The sequence below is a fragment of the Mesitornis unicolor genome, unplaced genomic scaffold (genome assembly GCF_000695765.1).
Source record: "Mesitornis unicolor isolate BGI_N332 unplaced genomic scaffold, ASM69576v1 scaffold33508, whole genome shotgun sequence".
Classification (NCBI taxonomy): Eukaryota; Metazoa; Chordata; class Aves; order Mesitornithiformes; family Mesitornithidae; genus Mesitornis; species Mesitornis unicolor.
In genome coordinates this window covers 5,750-25,292 of record NW_010200335.1, presented here as the reverse complement: position 1 = coordinate 25,292, position 19,543 = coordinate 5,750, and the positions used below count along the sequence as shown (strand labels likewise).

Below are 19,543 nucleotides of genomic sequence, written 5' to 3'. Positions count from 1 at the left end.
ACTCTTCATCTTTTCCTGCATATAATGGAAGTTAGTGGATTTTTAAAAAGAAAATTGTTCTTAGGCTTCTGGTGTTCTCATGATGTGCTTACAGTAGTGCTCTGAAACTAAAAATTATGACCAATTATGCCTCTAATTGCAGCATCGTTAGGAGTATATGTATATTAATCAGTTTGGCAAAATGATTACAAATGTTTCAAAATACAGAAAAGTTCAACAAATTAAGATAAATCACAATTCGTCGTGGCTTGTCCATGTAAATATGACAGATGTCCTTGAACTGCAAGTTGTTGTCATGTTGGTGTTCATCTTTTTTGATGCATTTGTGGTGCAGGCATTATCGGAAGCGCTCTGCCTCGCGTGGACGCTCTGGCAGCCGTTCTAGAAGTCGTTCTCCATCTGACAAAAGAGGCAAACGTGAAGACAGACGCTCTAGAAGTAGAGACCGAGAACGCAGACGTGAGCGGTCACGCAGCAGGGACAAGAGAAGGTCCCGATCACGTGACAGAAAGCGTCAAAGGTACAACTCACCAGTTCAGTCCAAGTGGATAATGATGCCTGACATCTGGCTGCTGGTGTTCTTCCTTGTAATTAGTTACTTTGCTGTCGTTCGGGATACCTTTCACTGTGCTTAACGTTTTTACTTATTAAATGGTTTCTAGCCACTAGTACTGGAGTTTGTGAGCTCTTCCTGGTCTTAATGATTGTTGGGTTCCTTTTACAACCTGTTCCTCAATAGCAGGATAAAATTATACTGTGATCACATGCTAAATAAATACAATTTTGTCCCGTGGCAGACGTTCAAGAAGTAGAGAAAGAGAACGGAGCCGAGAGAGAAGAAGATCCCGGAGCCGAGAGAGGAGGCGCTCTAGAAGCAGAAGTAGAGGTAGACGGTCCCGGTCCTCCAGTCCAAGCAAGAACAGGAAAACAGAGAACAGGTATTTGCGTTCTCTAATTACAGTCAGTGTCATAGTTACAAAATACTGTCAAACTATTTAAAGCATGGAGCGAATCGTCAGGCAAAGCTACACAAAGCTTTGGTTTGTAGAAGAAGGATGCTGTTTTGTGAGTGTACTGTTACAGTCCCTTTCCACTGCTTACCATGAGTAATGCAGTTTGTTGAGAGAACTTTTCTGTAAAAGATGATGATCTGAGTTGTGGCAGCTAAAAAGAGCAGTGAACTTTAATGTTGAGGCTGAACTTCATTCTGAAACTCTTGTAGTGTTTCGTTGTTATCTCGGGTTCCAGTAGCAATAAGTAATATTTTCTCCCAGCATTTATGCCAAACTAATAAAGTACAGGTGCTCTCTAGCACAGGCATTACATTGAAGTATGACTTTCTTCAAACCCATAGATTCTGGAGAGTTTTAGTGACCAGATTTGCTCCAGTGCGGTGTTCTCACACCCTGTCTCGTTTTCTATGTCAGATAAAGGTAGGGTAGCAGCAGGAGATCTATGAACAGCATCACGGTGACATCTATAACAGGAATTTCTAAAATGTTAGAAGTGCCACTGATTGTGCCTGAACTCAGCGTTTCATCCATTCTTTACACAAAAGGTGTTCTAAAGAACACAAGCCAGTAAAGTTTGGAATCTGCTTTTTTTTCTTAATTATATTTGTGCAGAAAAATAAAGTATATAGTGTAACATTTCAGAGAAGCTCAAGAAGTCTGCTTTGGTAAAGCCACCATCTGCTGTTTGTTGAGTTCTGTGGGTGTGCTTAGCGCTGCAATCAATATGGATTTGACAAGTACTAATCTTAGGGGTTTACAATTTAATGAACTGTCTAGTAAATAGACTTAGTAAAGAGGTGAATCACAGAATCCCAGAACGTTAGGGATTGGAAGGGACCTCAAAAGCTCATCCAGTCCAATCCTCCTGCCGGAGCAGGAACACCCAGATGAGGTTACACAGGAAGGCGTCCAGGCGGGTTTTGAATGTCTCCAGAGAAGGAGAGCCCACCACCTCTCTGGGCAGCCTTGGCAAGGGCTCTGTCACCCTCACTGAGAAGAAGTTTCTTCTCAAATTTAAGGGGAACCTCCTGTGTTCCAGTTTGTGTCCGTTACCCCTTGTCTTATCATTGTTTGTCACCGAGAAGAGCCTGGCTCCATCCTCGTGACCCTCACCCTTTAAATATTTATAAACATGAATGAGGTCTCCCCTCAGTCTCCTCTTCTGCAAACTAAAGAGACCCAGCTCCCTCAGCCGCTCCTCATAAGCTTCAAGTGAAGCTTGAACTCTTTTAGATGTTGCCTTTAGGAAGGTGTAAAAACTTACTACAGGTCATGTTATTTTAAATATAGTGTAATGGACTTTTCAGATGTAATTACAATCAGCGTGTAATCGTGCTGTTGGGAAAAATGAGTTGGAAGCCTGTAAGTTGTAGCAGCAGTCTGTATAAAGAACAGGCAGGTTGATGACAATCTAGAAATTGTGAGAAGCTGGAATCACAAAGTCTTAAAGTCTTGTGGAATAAACATGGTTTATGTTAGAGTAGCCCGGCAAAAAGGCTTAATGAGATTTAGTTGGCTAAAGTGAATTTTACATTTATTATCATGAGTTAGCACATGTTTGGTTTGCATGCATATTTTTTCCTTTAATCGAAAGTAAGAATAATAAAATCTATGATAAATGGGTTTTGTGTTAAACGCAAGCCTGCACGTTACGTTTGAGTTACGTAAGGAACTTCTATCAGGGAGAGATGTTTGAGTTCTTTCAGCCAGTACAGTATGCTCAGGGGGACGTTCAAACTTCTATGACAAGATGCTCGATCACTTTACCTTTCTAGAAATTCAAGAAACAGGAAATTTTTAGTATCTCTTTTTTAACTGCTGTCTCCAAGGAGGTGTGAAATAAACTGCAGAACCACTGCCGTATCAATTGTAAGTGTTCTGGAAATTAAGTCTGCGATGGCACGCTGTAAAGAAATGAGAAGAACAGAACCAAAGCACGTGAATCGCTGGATTGCAATAGAATCTACATTTCTGGTAGTTAAGGGGAATATTCCATGAAATCAAAAGCTTCTCTGGAAGGCAGTGTGCTTTGTAAGGTATTTGAAAATATAAACCTGTACAGGGTGTTCATAGTTCTGTTTCTGTCTAGCACATGTATCCCCACCCTGAGAAACCCTGTAATGTTCCAAGAAATCTTTGATCTTGCCTTTCAGATCAAGATCTAAAGAAAAGACAGAAGGTGTGGAAGTTTCCAAAGAAAAGAAAAAAGACAAAGAAGACAAAGAAGAAGAGAAGGATAAAGATGCTACCACAAATACTGTGGCCACTGAGGTAGAAGCTTTTAACACTTACACATTTAAAACAGAATTTAAACTGGGAATTAAGTTAGCCATAGACTACTGCATGACAAAAGAAAACCTGTTCTTAGAGCTGGATAAAATCCTCACTGAATGAGAGCGTATTATCCTGAATAACACAGACTCCTGTCGTGGGGTGTGCTTCCTTGGCATAAGAAACATTCCTCTCAAGTCAAGATTTCAAACTGTTTAGACTGCAAGCCACAGACAAGTGTGAAGGATCTCTCGTTTTTCACGTTAGGTGTCAGTAGGGGACCTGAATTATTTTTTGTGTGTGGACCCAGGCAGGAACCAAAGAACAAAGGGAGAGGGAAAGTCGCTTTGCCGTGTTCTGTGACTTGAAAAGATGTGCCTAGATGAAGAATTCCCAAACTGGCAGTTTTGGCTGACTCCTCTAAAGCAGCGCGTTGTTACGAACTCTGCTTTGTTAACAGCCGCTGCACTGTCAGGGAGGGCTCCCCAGGCATAAACCACTCAGGCTTTTGTACTAGAAGAACTTTTGGAAATAGAGGGTAACATGATAATTTTTGAGTCTTTTATGAAACAATGGCTAAAGTGAGCTGAAGCTCACTGGTGTGAGTTACAGTATTTTTTTTTCCTGGTAAATGAGAGTTTGATTCACTATTATCTTAAAAATATACCAGCTACTATAATAAAGAAGTTAACTGCATTTCTTACTGGCAAATGTTATAGTTGACATTAGTATTTTTTATTTACTTTTGTTGTGATAAGTTTGTTGTGTATAAGTTTTCTGCTACGGCATGCTTGCACAATGGTTATATTTGTTTGAAGTAGCATAGGCTAAAGACAGTGGCCATTAATGTCCACGATTTGGTTGTTCTTTATCATAGAATTTTGATCAGAACAAATTAGAAGAAGAAATGAGAAAACGAAAAGAAAGAGTGGAGAAATGGAGGGAAGAGCAACGCAAGAAGGCAATGGAAAACATTGGAGAACTGAAAAAGGAAATTGAAGAGATGAAACAAGGGAAAAAATGGAGTTTAGAAGATGATGATGGTATTTAACTTTTATCTATAAACAGTTAAAATACTTTTGTTCCTAATAATATCTTTATTGCATTTAATTACTATGCAGATTGTGAACTATGAAATAAAAAAGCCTAAATCTGGTCGTGGCTTCACGTCGTTTAAGACAGAATTGAAATTAACAAACTGGAGAGGTTTTTATGGGGAAAAATGATAGAGTAATAAAACTGCATTGTAACTAGAACACACGTGAGCACTTTCTCTTTCCATGTCTGTTTTATTCCCATCTTTCCTGTTTCTATTAGACGATGAAGAAGAAACTGCAGAAGGAGAAAAAGAAGATGAGGAGGTTGAAGATGAAGAGTTAGATCCTTTGGATGCTTACATGGAAGAAGTAAAAGAAGAGGTGAAGAAGTTCAATATGAGAAGTGTGAAAGGTGGAGGTGGGAGTGAAAAGGTAAAATCACGTATTAAGATTTCTTATCTTTGTCTCCTTTTGAAATATCAAAATGGCATTGAAAAAAGGGTGAAAGTGCAAAAAAGCAAGAAGTGAGTTAGATGCACTTAATGCCTGTTGGCCTTAACTTTGATTTCCCGGTGTTTTTATCAAGAAGTTTTATCAAGTTTCATTATGATAAAATTTCACTGAAAGAAGTGAAAACCAAACCCCGGCATAATGCATTCAGAAGTACAAGGATTCTAGATATTTTATAGAGTGTGTTTAATTAATAGTTTTTCTTAACTGTTTTTGTAGAAAACCGGACCAACTGTTACCAAGGTAGTCACTGTGGTGACAACCAAAAAGGCAGCTGTGGAGTCAGAAAAGAAGAAAGGGGAGCTCATGGAGAATGACCAAGATGCAATGGAGGTAATGGAAGTGTCTTGTATTTCTACTATGAAAAGGCAGTGTGCAAGAATGAGGATAGCCTTAGGATTTTTCCCTCTCTGAGGAGAAAAGCATTTAGTTACTTAATTTGCAGAACCGTGGTCACAAGATTTTTGATTTTACGCACTTGTTGCTTGTACTGTTTTTTTTTCAGAAACTACAACTGCAGATTTATTGTTCAGAGGCAGTGGTATACTATATATGTATATATTTTTATATATTCTGAGAACTGCATGAGTGCCTCGGGTTGTCTGGCTTTGTGATTGTTCTTACTGTGACTGAGCTAGTGTATGGCACATGCAGTGAGTGTTCAGTTCGTGTTACTGAAATTGGGCACGCAGTCCTGGTGATCCTGTGTGGGAATGACCCATGAGCTAGTACAGAGCGTTTGTGTGCAGCTGCTCAGTCTGCGTGTTCAGTCACATGTATCTAGTCTGAAAAAAACGGGTTTATGTTCATTTCCAAACACCTGTAAGTTACGGATCTCAAAACACTTCACAGATTCTAATGAGACATCTCTTTCAGCACAAACAAGAGGTAGATTATTTCATTCCTCAGTAAATGAAAAACCAGAGCCTTTCAGAATACCATTCACACTAACTTGCAGACAAATTATTATCCATACAGTATTCCTCAGAAGAGGAGGAAGTTGATCTCCAGACTGCCCTGACTGGCTATCAGACCAAGCAGAGAAAGCTGCTAGAACCAGTGGATCATGGAAAGATAGAATATGAACCTTTCAGGAAAAACTTCTACGTTGAAGTACCAGAACTAGCTAAAATGACTCAAGAAGGTAAGGACAAATACAACGAGAACGCCTTGGGTACTATTAAAGAAAAGAATGATGGATTTTGATGTGCAAAGAAACAGCAAATTCTGTTGGAATATAAAGAGCATTTGTAGCAACTTGGTATAAAAGTTACATCACTATTATTGATAGCTTCATATAATTATGTGTGAAGCTTTGATTGAAAAATTTACCTGTGTCCTTTCCACCTACCTCCCATATTTATGTGTAACAAGCTAAAAGCTGTTTTTTTGTGGTAGTGAAATTAATATTTCATGTTCAGGGACAGATCAAGAATATTTTGATCAAGGCAGTAAAATGTCAAGTTTGACTCTTGTAATACAAACTGTTTCAGAGGTGAACGTATACAGGCTGGAGCTGGAGGGAATTACAGTCAAAGGAAAAGGCTGCCCCAAACCAATAAAAACCTGGGTACAGTGTGGTATTTCCATGAAGATTCTCGCTGCCCTCAAAAAGTAAGCAAGCACTTTATGAACTGTATCATGCTCGATTTTGTTCAGTGTTCTATCATTTGTTTATGAGAAACTTTTTTCCTTCGTTGCATAATGCAGCATGCCCATGTTTGCAGATGTTGTATGTACATTTACCTGTATGATAAACACTCAGTGTTGAGCTCTTGTTATGAACTATTCTTTCTGCCATTCGTTACCATGCTTTTGCTGCTCATTTTTTAGCTGTATTTTTTGAATGGCACTACTACGTGTCCGTGATAAATGTGAATATGCAAATCTCTTTTAGCGTGACTTTGTGATTCACATTCTGTCAAACCCTGTTTGGTCTTTAAATATCTTTTTTTTTTCCCTTTCTCTAAGACATGGGTATGAAAAGCCCACTCCCATTCAAACCCAGGCTATCCCAGCAATTATGAATGGACGTGATTTGATTGGCATCGCTAAAACAGGAAGTGGAAAAACTATTGCATTTCTGTTGCCCATGTTCAGACACATTATGGATCAGAGAGCATTAGAAGAAGGAGAAGGTCCCATAGGTAAAAAGCTTTTGTTTTGAAAACTTATATTTAAATAAATAAAAACTCAAGCATGTGCTTTAGAAAGGTCTTCAGTTCTTCTCTTGGTTGTAGGGAGGAATGCTTACTTACTAATGCCCATTAATGAGTGGCTTTTTTTTGTTTATTTATTTAGTTAACGATCACTGTGCTAGTTGATGTTGTTTCAAGAGCACTTGTGTGTCCGTATATCTGGGAGACCTTATTCCTTTGATTTTGAAACTTTGACCAGATTTCCGCCCCATCCCCATCCTGTCTTAATCCTCTTTTTCTGAAATTACTTTTTAAAAAATACACAGAAGTAAATTGCTGTAAACATCATTGCAACAGATCAGTTTTTATTGTATAATATTACAATGTGTGATTAAAATGCTTTGCTTCTCAGCTGTCATTATGACACCTACTCGCGAGTTGGCTTTGCAGATTACCAAGGAGTGCAAGAAATTCTCAAAGACACTTGGACTTCGAGTTGTCTGTGTTTATGGAGGAACAGGAATCAGTGAACAGGTATGCAAATGACACAGCTTACTTGTCAAATAACTCTTGAACTTTATTGGTTAATGTTACTTTTGCAGTGAATGTAGTTCTTTCTCGTTCCCATCAATCCAGTACATTTGCAACCTTCATTATGGATTTTCTCCGTATGAATAGCAGTAGTGAAAAAGCTTAAGCGTTTGCCCGTAACTTAGCTTTACATATACTGATCTTGAAAATTCTCAAGTATGGTCCTTAAAAGTTTCAGACGGTTTGTTTTTATGTACGTACGGAGTGTGACAGTAATTAAACTATTAGTGGGACATGATAGTTTGGAAGTTGTTGAGAAGCTGTATTTCTGTGAGAGTTCCCCTCAAGACAAAAAAAGCCAGAAAAAAGGTGAAGTTTGGTTTATTGCATTATCAAACACTGCATGCCAGAGTAATTCGGAGATTAATTTCAAGGGATTCCCTCCCCGTTTATGGAAACAACAGGAGTGATCATCTGTGATAGAACATGGTTTATTTAGTGTCAGTTGTCCCTAATATAGCATGTGACATTTCTTACAGGACTTCAGCTTGTAGAGAAGTCATATTCCCATTGTAACCACTTCAGGCGGTAGTCACTTCGGTTGTCAGAGGTTTCTCTTTTAGAAAGCTGTTTTCCAAAGACTTAAATAAACTGCTATGTAAAATCTTTACATAAACAATTCCCACTAGTAGAGCAGCTGTATTACAGTTGTTTTCTTTTTTGCAAGGTGATACGTTTTTAAAAGAAACACAAAACAAAAAACCGCTCTAATAGTTTGTTTACTATGTTTTAAAATCAGATAGCTGAACTCAAAAGAGGTGCTGAAATTATTGTTTGCACACCTGGACGTATGATTGACATGTTAGCAGCTAACAATGGTGAGTAGAAAACCTTTTCCTATGGAGAACTTTTTCTATTTGTTGTGTAATTCTAACAAATTCAAAAGATCATGTATTTTGATAAATGGTCTTATGGAATTTTCTTACATCTCTTCAGGCTGCACTATCTAGCTATTGAGAATATGTAGCATTAACAGTATCATGTATTGGTTTGACTTTTTTGGGAGGACAGGAAATATTACATTCTTGAAGAGTTTCTGAGAATGTTTATCATAGTTAAACTTAAAATGTACTGGTTCAAATTTTTTAACTTCCAAGCCATTTCGATAAAGGTTATATAGCAGTTGTCTGCCCACTGATCTTTTATTGTTGTTAGTGTAGCTCAGCAGTTACCCACTTTTACATAAGAGCATCTGACTCTGCCTTTATCTGTTGGTTTTAAAAAACAGACAGAGAAGCCCTCCCTAAATAACTGCAAAAGTGAAAGAACCAACTTTACATCAAATATTCAGATTGATTAAACTGAGCCACTGCAGCTTTAAGAGGTTTTGTCCTAGTGTAACCATTGCATGCTTATTAGATAAAGTTTTATTATTAAATTATTCCACATCAAAACCTCTACTAAACTGTTGACATTATTTAACTTCTGTGGAAAAAGTACCTTCAAGACATATAGAACTGGGCTTCCAAGACTTAAATCGTCAAAGGTAGGTACATTAATGCTGTTCCCAAGTAATTTTACGAAGTTATTATTTGGGGATGAAAGTGTTAAGATACTAAATAGATAAGTAGATTTTAAGAAATATTTATTTTGTTCCTTAAGTATGAATTCTGTATCTTAAAAAAATGCAGTGCTAAATCTGTAAAAAATAAATTGAGGATTCAGCTACAATTTGCTGAAGCTGAGAGGACCAAATTCTACTGTAGTTTTTTAGGCACAAGTCTGAGTTAGAGTTGTAGAAAATGTGAAGAATCTGTTCCATTCTGAGAGCATTTGACAGTGTCACTCCACAGTTTTTCGGAAGTGAATGTGTTCACATGTTTATATTGCTTAAGAATATGATTCTTAAATCCTTGAGTTAAGTCCTTCTCAAGAAAGGGAATCTCTTAGCTATTTGTTTGTTTGGGAAGGGTGCTAATTATCCTGTCCATCATAATTTCAAAATGTTCAGATATACACCTTGCTTATTTTGTTTCCAGCTGTCCCAGAGTTTGGGGTGGTTCTTAATTTTAAATTTAGTAGTGTCACTGGGTAGGTTTTAATCTGTGTATTCGTTTTGAAAAGACTGCTTTCTTTGTTTTATGTGTATTATTAGCAGTTAACTAGAATTAGCGTGGTTGTCCTCATGTAGTTATTTCTAGCTCCAAGGAAGCATTACAGAGTATATGTATAAAAGGAGTTTTGCTGAGGCTGCAACAGTTAGCACTGGACTTTGCCTTCCACACATGCGCTGTAATCTCTAATATGTTTTTTTCTAGGTGGCGCTGTCAGATAATGGCTGATGTGGCTCCTTGCTTCATCTCAGTCTTAGTTTTATGATGTGTTTTGGCGAGGGCAGTTTTCTGAATTTTACAGGTTCTTCTGGCCCTATGATGGTATGCAAGAGAAGAGTTTGACAAAATAAAGGGCCTTGTGCATACTTACACATTTCACAGAATGTATATGTGATTAAAATGAGAACATTAAAATTCACATTTAGTGAATTTTTTTTTAAATAATTAATATCTTTGTTAGAAGATAGTGAGACTATATAACATTTTAAAAAATTATTCCTGAGGGAAACTAGATTTCTATTTGATCTTGTTTCCCATGTGTTTTTTCCTCGTTTTTCACAGGTCGGGTGACAAATCTCCGTAGAGTCACATACGTTGTACTTGATGAAGCAGACAGAATGTTTGACATGGGCTTTGAGCCTCAGGTAATTAGTGGCATGAGTGATATTGCCACAAGATGTTATTTTCCACTTAAAGGATTTTGCAATGCTACCCTATTATTACACTGCCAATAAGCCTTCAAAAAGATGTGCTACGTATGGACAGCAGTTTAAACTGACTCTTTAATATTTCTATTATTCTCTCATGCTTTGTTTTCAATAAATTCTTATGTAGCGTAGGTTTTTCTCTAATGCACTAATTTAGTTATTTTTTTACACGCTTGTTTTGGATACTTGCAGATTTCATATCAGTAGTCGTAGCCTGCTTATAAAGTCCTCGATGTCTCCTGGCAAAATCGTGCAGGAGACAGGAACAAAATTTTGGGAACATTGGTGAAAAATTACTTGCTGGCAGCTTTGGACATCCAGGACTCTTCAGTTGTCATCAGGCTACACTATCCTCCAAAACTAGGAAAATTCCTTTACTTCTTCTCTTGAGCTGTATGGTTTTTGCTACACGTCTTAAGATTCCTACTGGGCTGTTGCCGGGTTGTGTATTGCCACTCAGCTTCCTTTCAAATCCAGCGAGTATTGCTTGTCTTCCAATGCTAGCACTTAGGTCCCAAGAGGAAATCTGTAAAGAAATGTTTTGTAGTCTGTGTAGTGCAGATACCACCTAACTTTAAAGATGACAGCTGTGTATGTGTATGAAATTCAACTACAGCACTGGGGTATTAACTGGGAGTATTCTCTTAAACCAGGTTATGCGCATTGTAGACAACGTCAGGCCTGATCGTCAGACTGTCATGTTCTCTGCTACTTTTCCCAGAGCTATGGAGGCATTAGCTCGGAGAATCCTAAGTAAACCTATAGAAGTGCAGGTCGGAGGCAGAAGTGTCGTCTGTTCTGATGTGGAGCAACATGTTGTGAGTATCACACATCTGCCTCGCTTATCTTCTCGTTGGCTTTCAAAGGATGATTTCCAGCAATATTGAATGTAAACCAGTATACTCACAGAGCTTTGCTTTGTAGAAGTTTAGTGACCTTATTAAACATAAAGTCAGAATAAACTAACACCCTAATCTGCAAATGCAATGGGATCGCTTCTTAAAAAAAAACAACCTTGGTTTCGTACTACTAAGCTGAACAGCAGTTTTGCCACTGGCTGTGGAAACAGCCTGAAAAAGTCATCTCCTGTTCCTGACTTTTGTGCATCCTGAATGCGTTTAATGACTTAAGACACAATTTATGCTCTTTCTACTTAGCTTTTGTCTATCTTTTTCCAGATTGTTATAGAAGAGGAGCAGAAGTTTTTAAAGTTACTGGAGCTACTGGGACACTACCAGGAGAAGGGATCGGTCATCATATTTGTAGATAAACAAGAACACGCTGATGGGTTGTTGAAAGATTTAATGAGAGCTTCCTATCCGTGCTTGTCTCTTCATGGAGGTAATCTACGTAACAACTGCAGACTAGACTGTTGGTATTCAGTAGTTATGAAGAGAAGTTATTTAGTTCCTGTACACTACTGACTTTTATTTCTATGTCTATTGAAACAGACATGGTAGTTTTCTTAATTACTCTTGATTGTTCCCTGTGAAGTGTCATCAGATGCCAAATCTTGTCTCTGTGCAACAGGATTGTTCCTGAGAGTTAACGCATCTCAGGGACTATTACTGACTACTTGCTATTGTAGAGTAGTGAATGCCATTGGGGGAGTATTACATGGTATTTTTATTTGAGATTCCACAGTAATAGCAGCTGTAGTTTCACTTTTCTGCCATCAAGTAGTAATGTAACAGAAGTAGTTTAGTAGCAAGAAAAGGAAATCTCTTTAGAATATTGTCCATCTGTCTTAGTATTTTGAAACTTTCTATATATAATGCTCTTTAAAAATACAGTAACCAGTAAGTACAAAACCACCGTTCATTTAATGCAGCACTAGAAGAGGAGAAAATCTTCTTCTTCTGAGATTTCTGTTGCCTTTAGAGAACAGACAAAGCCTCCAGATGAGGTCTCAGTTGAATATAAGAACTCCAATAGAAAATCATACTACATAAGCTTTTGAGGATCTTGGTATGAGAATACATTTTTTGTAGTGGGAAAACCAAAAGTTTTGTTATTCTGGATAGTGGACTAAGAGATTTATTATTCTGGCTAATGTATTTTGTCTGTAAAAGTGTGAATGTATTGAGACTTTATTTGTTTCAGCTTTTGGTTGGTTGATGTTGGGGCGCATTTTGACCTGTGTAGAAATTCTTCTGGCTCAGAGCAGAGCTTTGTCCTTAACCGTTTTGTCTGATTTCTTGCAGGTATTGATCAGTACGACAGGGACAGCATAATTAATGATTTCAAGAATGGAATTTGCAAACTTCTGGTGGCCACATCTGTAGCAGCAAGGGGCTTGGATGTAAAACAGTTGATGCTGGTGGTCAACTATAGCTGTCCCAACCATTATGAAGATTACGTGCACCGAGCAGGCAGAACTGGACGAGCTGGCAATAAAGTATGCAGAATCAGTTGCCTGATTTGGTTGTTACTGAAAATTTTTCCTTGTTTATTGCTTGATAAAGGTGTTTCCAAGGGATAGCTGCAGAGGGAGTAGTTTACATTACTGGTGGGAAGAAGTTTTTCCTTTACAGTGCATGTAAGGTTTTTGAGTGATCATGCGTAAAATATATTCTGAATTTTGGCACTATGGAAGTTGGAACTTACATGTTCTGATGTATGAATGTTCTCTTAAATCCCAGTTGTGGCTGAAAGTTTGGGTGTTTTTCACTTTTGGAAATGTGCCCTACTAGGTTTATAAGATTCTATTTCTCAAACTTGTAACCATTACAAGATTGAAAGGAAAGGCTTCAGTATCTACCATGTGAGTGTATTACCTTTGTATCGGCGTCCTGGGAAATCACACTCTGCTAAAAAAAGTATCTGCGTTAATGTCATGGTTACTTTTATTGAACATTACAGAATCATCTGTGCAAAGGTGCTTCAATGCATTTAGAGATAAAGCGTCTTTAGAGATTTTTCTTTATTATCTTTTAAATTAATTTTGACCAGGGGTATGCGTATACATTCATTACTGAGGATCAGGCACGGTATGCTGGTGATATCATTAAGGCTTTGGAATTGTCTGGGAATCCAATTCCTACTGATTTGGAGAAGCTCTGGGCTGACTTCAAAGACCAACAGAAGGCTGTAAGTAATTCTTTCCTCTGTAGTGGGCTTTGGTCTGGGTTTAATGTGTGCACGTGGGTCCAGTTGTACAGTGCACTCACATGAGTCATCTCACTGACTTCACTGAGAACACACAAGTGTGCTTAGCTAAGTGTGTATTGTCGAGATTGAGATCCTGAATGTCATTTACAGGACTGTTCTTGAGAATTAAAATACTGTCGTCTGCTGTGTGATGGAGAAACACCTCCTGCATGAGGGGCACTCTGGCTTTTATCAAAATTCACATAAAAATAAGAAAGTTCTTTCATAAATTTGTATCGTTATTTCTAGAGCTCTTGCCATCAGAGGATCTTGCTCATGCTGTGAAGAGTGACTTCACAGTTGTTCTGATATAAAAACTGGAGGGGTCTTTTACTGCATTTGAAAAACATTTAAATGTATACTTGCAGAAAATCCCAATAGTGTGTTGTTTCTATCTGCTGAATTAACACAGCTTTTAAATTACATTTCATTGTCAAATACAGCTTTTTAAATCTGAAGAACTTTCTAAATGTGCTGGGATTTGCTTTTTAAAATTCTTAAAAATTATTTGTATAATTCTATATTTATTTTATGACTAGCGGAATCAGGATTTTAAACTTCGAAGTGTGAAAATAACCTGTTTTTATTTTCAGGAAGGAAAGTTGATTAAAAAAAGCAGTGGATTCTCTGGCAAAGGTTTTAAATTTGATGAAACAGAACAGGCTTTGGCTAATGAAAGAAAGAAGCTACAAAAAGCAGCTCTTGGCTTGCAAGATTCAGATGATGAAGATACAGCCGTTGATGTAAGCATCTGAAAATAAGATTTAAGTTGCTTGAGGATTTCCACAATAGTTGTTTTTTCCCCATTAGGTTACATTACGTTGCAGAATGCATGGATTTTTGTTACTCTTAGGTAACATAGGTCCTATGCTACTGACTTAATCAGTTACATTCCACGAGTAGATCTGTATGTATTCTTTGATATAAAAGATATACAGCTATGAAGATGAAGATTATGAAGATCTTGAAAGTCTCTTTCTGACTTACTGGTTTTATACTTACAGTAATACTTGTAGTTATGTAAATGTCACAGAAATTCTTTGTAATATTAATCTTGGTTAAATGAAATAGAATGATTGACCTCAATTACAAACATTTTTTTCACTTGCAGTGTTTTAAAGAAATTCATAGTAGCCTTTTCTATTTCTAAATCCTTATTAGATTCCTTTCATAGTGTTTGTTAGGCTCCTTTTCATGACCTTGAAAGTGAACACTGTGTTCAAAATTTTCCTGATTAATGGGTCATCTGCTGTTCCTTTTGTTGAGTTGGAGTTCTGGGCAGGTTTCTACCATTTATTTGAGAATTATTTCTTTAAAAGCACGTTAACTAAACATACCTTAGTTTCATCTTTCTGTAGGATGAGAAGATTATCTAATGGTAAATGCAGTGATCTAATAATTGTTATTTTCTTTAGATCGATGAACAAATTGAAAGCATGTTCAATTCAAAGAAAAGAGTAAAAGACATGGCAGCACCAGGAACATCAAATGCTCCTACACCGTCAGCTGGGAACGCAGAAAAACTAGAAATTGCTAAAAGATTGGCTTTGAGAATCAATGCCCAGAAGAATCTTGGAGCAGAGGCACAAGTATTTGTCCCCTTCCACTTCAAGGTCAGAGCTTTACAGAGCTTTTTTTTCTTTGTGCAGTTCTTTGTTCTGTGGCTGCTATTGCATTTAGTGACTCTGCACATTAATAACATAATGCATTGTTTAGCTCATTTGTGCTGGGCTAGCTCAGTTCTAAGTTGTAGGATTTGTAGTGAAACTGATAGGATAGTAAGATTTAATACAGAACTGGAAATGCTTTGTTTGTCCTGGCAAAGAGTTAATTCATTACTGATGAAATTACACAGTTAGGTTTTGTCAGCTTTAGCAGAGCTGTAGAACATCTTTCTCTGTTGAAGCATGCAGTGTACAGTCCATTTAGATTTAGGTTAATGTGGTCTGGAACGTCCAAAAAGTATTTTGAGCTGAATATACAAAAGACAAGTAAGATCTTCTCTATGCACATATGAGGGGAGTTACTGAGAGGAAGGAGAGAAGAGAAAGAGAAGTTTGGAGAATGTGTTTGTTACGTGGACAGTTCATAGAAAGCTTTAATAAAACCCTTGTTGGTTTATATAGGACTTCTTTTGGTGACCTTATTCTCAACATGGACCTGTGTAATTTTTTTTACAGGATGTGATGCAGCAGGCTACAAATGCCATCCTGAGAGGAGGCACAATTCAAGCTCCTACTGTATCTGCCAAGACCATTGCAGAGCAACTGGCTGAAAAAATCAATGCTAAGCTCAATTATGTACCCATAGAGAAGCAGGAGGAAGAGAAACAGGATGGAGGACAAAATGAATCCTTTAAGAGATACGAAGAAGAATTAGAGATCAATGACTTCCCACAGGCAAGTAACCATTTTGCTATCATCACGTGTAAATTGCCATTATTTAACAAAGGTTATCTTCATAGCTTAGGCTATGATTATTCCACTAAAATGTTTTGTCTCTATTTCTCATCATACCTAATTGAAATTACTACATTATCTGTGATTGCTTCTCAGCTTGTAGATAACACAGTGCTTTGTGGATATCAGAAAAACAGGCATTCATTTTAATACAAAACTCTTTTCACCCTCTGCCACTGACTTCTCATACCCAAATCTCTGACACCGTCTGGCATTTTTTCCAAAGGCCGTGCTACTATGGCTGATGTTGCACTGCTTTTTTATTACCTGAGTGTTTTTGCCATTCAGAATATTGCTGCTTTAGTCTACCTCATCTGTTATTTTGAGAATTTATATTCCACAGTATCAAGCACAAATTCCTTGTATTTATCTTTGAGGTTCTGCCCAGGTTTACCTTATTTTGTCAAGTTGTTTTGTTATTAGTTTGTTACCTTTCCCTTTCAAAAATCCTCTTAATTCTTATCCTAAGCAGTTTCTCATTTATAGAACATGTTCTAGATTTTATAATCTTGCTAAGGATCCTCCTGACCCTTTAGGATACACTTGCCAGGTACAAAGCATTGTCTGCTCATAACAGCTAGACAGGTAACTGTTCTGCTGTCTGTGTATGTGTGTCTTCAAATAAATAAATGGTAGATTTTATTTTTTTCTGTAGAGCTGCACTATTAAAATAGCTCTCTTCTGGTCTTCTTTTTGCTCTTCATTATTTTGTAATAGCTTCTCTGAAACACTGATGGTTATACAGCAGTTCATCAGTGAGAATCATCACCGCTCGTTTTGTCCCTGGAAAATCTCTATAAGGGAGAGGGACTTATCTTGTACTGTGTATCTGTGTGATACTGAACACAGAGCAGATCTGAGATGATGGAGATAACGTAAGATAAAACGACTGCCTAAAGCAATGACAGCTGTGTAAGCTGTTTTTTACAGAAGTGTTACGCAGTCATTCGGTACTATCACACGTGAGATACGCATAGGGTATTTCTTGTTTGTCTGAAATGTCATCTAACCTTTGAATTGCGATTTTGTGTAATGCCTTTCTCCTTGTTGAGCCTCCCATTTCCTTTACCTTGCAGACTGCCAGATGGAAAGTTACCTCCAAAGAAGCGCTCCAGAGAATCAGTGAATATTCTGAAGCTGCTATTACAATCAGAGGAACTTATTTCCCTCCAGGAAAAGAACCCAAGGAAGGAGAACGAAAGATTTATTTGGCCATAGAAAGTATGTATTCTTTTTATAAATGTTTCACTTAAAGATACGACTCTATCTTTGTGACTGAACATTGAATTCTATGTTCTGTTACTGAGCCGCTGTAGTTACTTTGCAAATTAATATAGTTATTAAAGAAGCACCCGTTTATCTTAATACACTTTGGCAAATGATCCATAAGGATCACGGAAAAACTAATCTGCCACAGAACAACAGCAGACATGTAGGGAATCAGTTCAGAGGAGAGGGAAACAAAAGAGGAGAAAAAAAATCAATAAGCACAAAGATGTCTCTGCCAGTGTGAAATAAGGAAGAAAAGGGGATTTTGTGGGGTTTGGTTGGTCAAGCTTTAAGAAACTACATCAACTACTACAACAAAAACGTTGCAAATCTCATTATGGTTAAGTAGCATTTTTCTTAAGGAAACCTCTAACTTAGGTATTTCTGAATATTGTAATTTGTGACTGTCTATTTTAAGTATCTTCCTTAAAACAGAACACAGTCCAGCTGTGGCAGTCTATACAATACTAGAGTGTCTTTCAGCAAATAGCTGAGGATATTCAGCAAGTTTTACAGTGTTTCTGAAAATAACCAGCAAGGCTTATTCTGTAGGCTTCACGTACAGAAAGTGTTTAAGACTGTAATACTTTTTGTCTTCAGGTGCCAATGAACTGGCTGTACAGAAAGCAAAGGCAGAAATCACACGACTTATAAAAGAGGAGCTCATCAGATTGGTGAGTGAAACACCCAGAACGCAGAGGGAAAGTGCTTTCGTTTATGCTTTATGAGATTGACTTCTACAAACGTTGACACTAGCGCGCATTTTTAGTAATATCAGGGACGGGAGCCTATGGATCTCCAAACCAGATTCATTCAACAGCCCAGAAATTACATTGCTGTGTTCAGTCAGCCAGACATGCGGCAGTTGTCCAGCCAGCAGATGGAGATAACACATTAACGGAGCTTTTTGAATAAAGACCCCTGAAAGAGAGCTCCAGATAAACTTCCTAATTTCAGCACCATCAGGCAGGAGGGAGGAGAATTATTCCCCTCACTTTATTACTTTTATAGACGTTGAGAGATTTAGTTTGCCATGCGTTTACAGCATACTCAGCTAATAATCAGCTGTGCTCAGCATACTCTGTTTTCAAATAAGATACTGTCTTGAGAAACGATATTTTGAGTTCTCTGGTTGCAGAAACCTTGGCTTTTTCCACATTAATCTTCAGTGGTACTACATTAGACTTGACAGCTTCTCTGGCTTTTCCTGTTAGGCAGCCTTTCAAATCAGCAGTCGGTTTCAGTGGTCCTGCTGAGCCGTTACCGATAGGTTTCTTTCGTGTTCAAAATTGTCAGCCTCCCCATAAAAATGTTTTCCAACGGAAGGATATTGCTGAGGAACTGATTATTTACATGTAATGTGGTTTCATTGTTTGTGAGGTTTTATTGCAGTTCATTTATCCATTTTCACTTTTAACTCCGATTATTCTCTCCTTTATTTTCAGCAAAATTCATACCAACCAACCAACAAAGGAAGATACAAAGTTCTATGAGTATTTGGAGTTATCTGTCTGCCAGTGGCCGGTGCGTGAAACTTTGTGGCTTCTGTTGTTTTTGCTGTTTACACTGCTTATTGTAAATTAAGATTTGGTTTTTTTTATTTTGTCTTGCGGACATTTTTTAACAGAAAATTGATACTTGCTGAAACATCTTAATTCTCTCACTGAAGTTATCAGTCTTAAAGCAGACCAGTTTTGGCCGAGCATGATTTAATTTAAAAGTGCAGTGTATATACTTTTCATCATAAAGATTATAAGATAAAATAGATTTTAATTTTCCTCACAGACTATACTGTTGAGTAAACTAAACAATGGTGGGATTTGTGTTGGAAGTTGTTAGAATGTACCTGCTTCATATTGTGGGGATGGTCCATGCCATATCAGTTTATACTGGAGAAATTATAAAGCATCAAAATAAAGGCAGGATTTTCTGCTGATCCATAGCATCTCTCTGGCTGGTTCCACACGCATTCGTTCCCTGTACAAATGTTCCCCCTAAGGTCAGAGAGTCTTGCAGTGATCAGAGTAGAGAATTTTATCCAGAAACACTTGAGGTCTGGTTTTAAGATCTACTTAGCCTTTTCATGTCCCATTTTGTCTTTATCATCCAGGTAATAGAATAACGCTTTGGTTTTTGTTGGTGTTTTTTTGTAAAGTGAAATGTTTTGTAATATGAAAATAGTTTTCCTGGTTGTTTTTTTTTTTTTAAACATCAGAATTTTAGACTTTGATTTTTTTTCCTTATTCTCTGACATAAGAATGAAAGCTTGTTTAAAAAGAAATTCTCAGAAAAAAGAGAAACTTCTTTTGTAATGAAATACGACTCTCACTTTTTTATAGTGTTC

General features: G+C 37.4%; 1 protein-coding gene across 1 annotated transcript; it reads left to right on the top strand.

Annotated features, from left to right (window-relative positions):
• Positions 1–334: 334 nt before the first annotated feature.
• On the top strand, positions 335–19,200 carry DDX46 (DEAD (Asp-Glu-Ala-Asp) box polypeptide 46; the record flags this gene model as incomplete). The annotated part of the gene is made up of 22 exons (XM_010189720.1): positions 335–520; positions 798–938; positions 3,167–3,284; positions 4,162–4,327; positions 4,602–4,753; positions 5,051–5,164; positions 5,810–5,975; positions 6,325–6,445; positions 6,803–6,978; positions 7,382–7,503; positions 8,300–8,378; positions 10,176–10,258; positions 10,975–11,139; positions 11,500–11,662; positions 12,526–12,719; positions 13,274–13,411; positions 14,065–14,214; positions 14,887–15,084; positions 15,652–15,870; positions 17,007–17,151; positions 17,800–17,873; positions 18,645–19,200. Coding segments are annotated over 22 exons (3,118 nt in total), but the record flags the coding sequence as incomplete, so codon positions are not given.
• Positions 19,201–19,543: the final 343 nt, after the last annotated feature.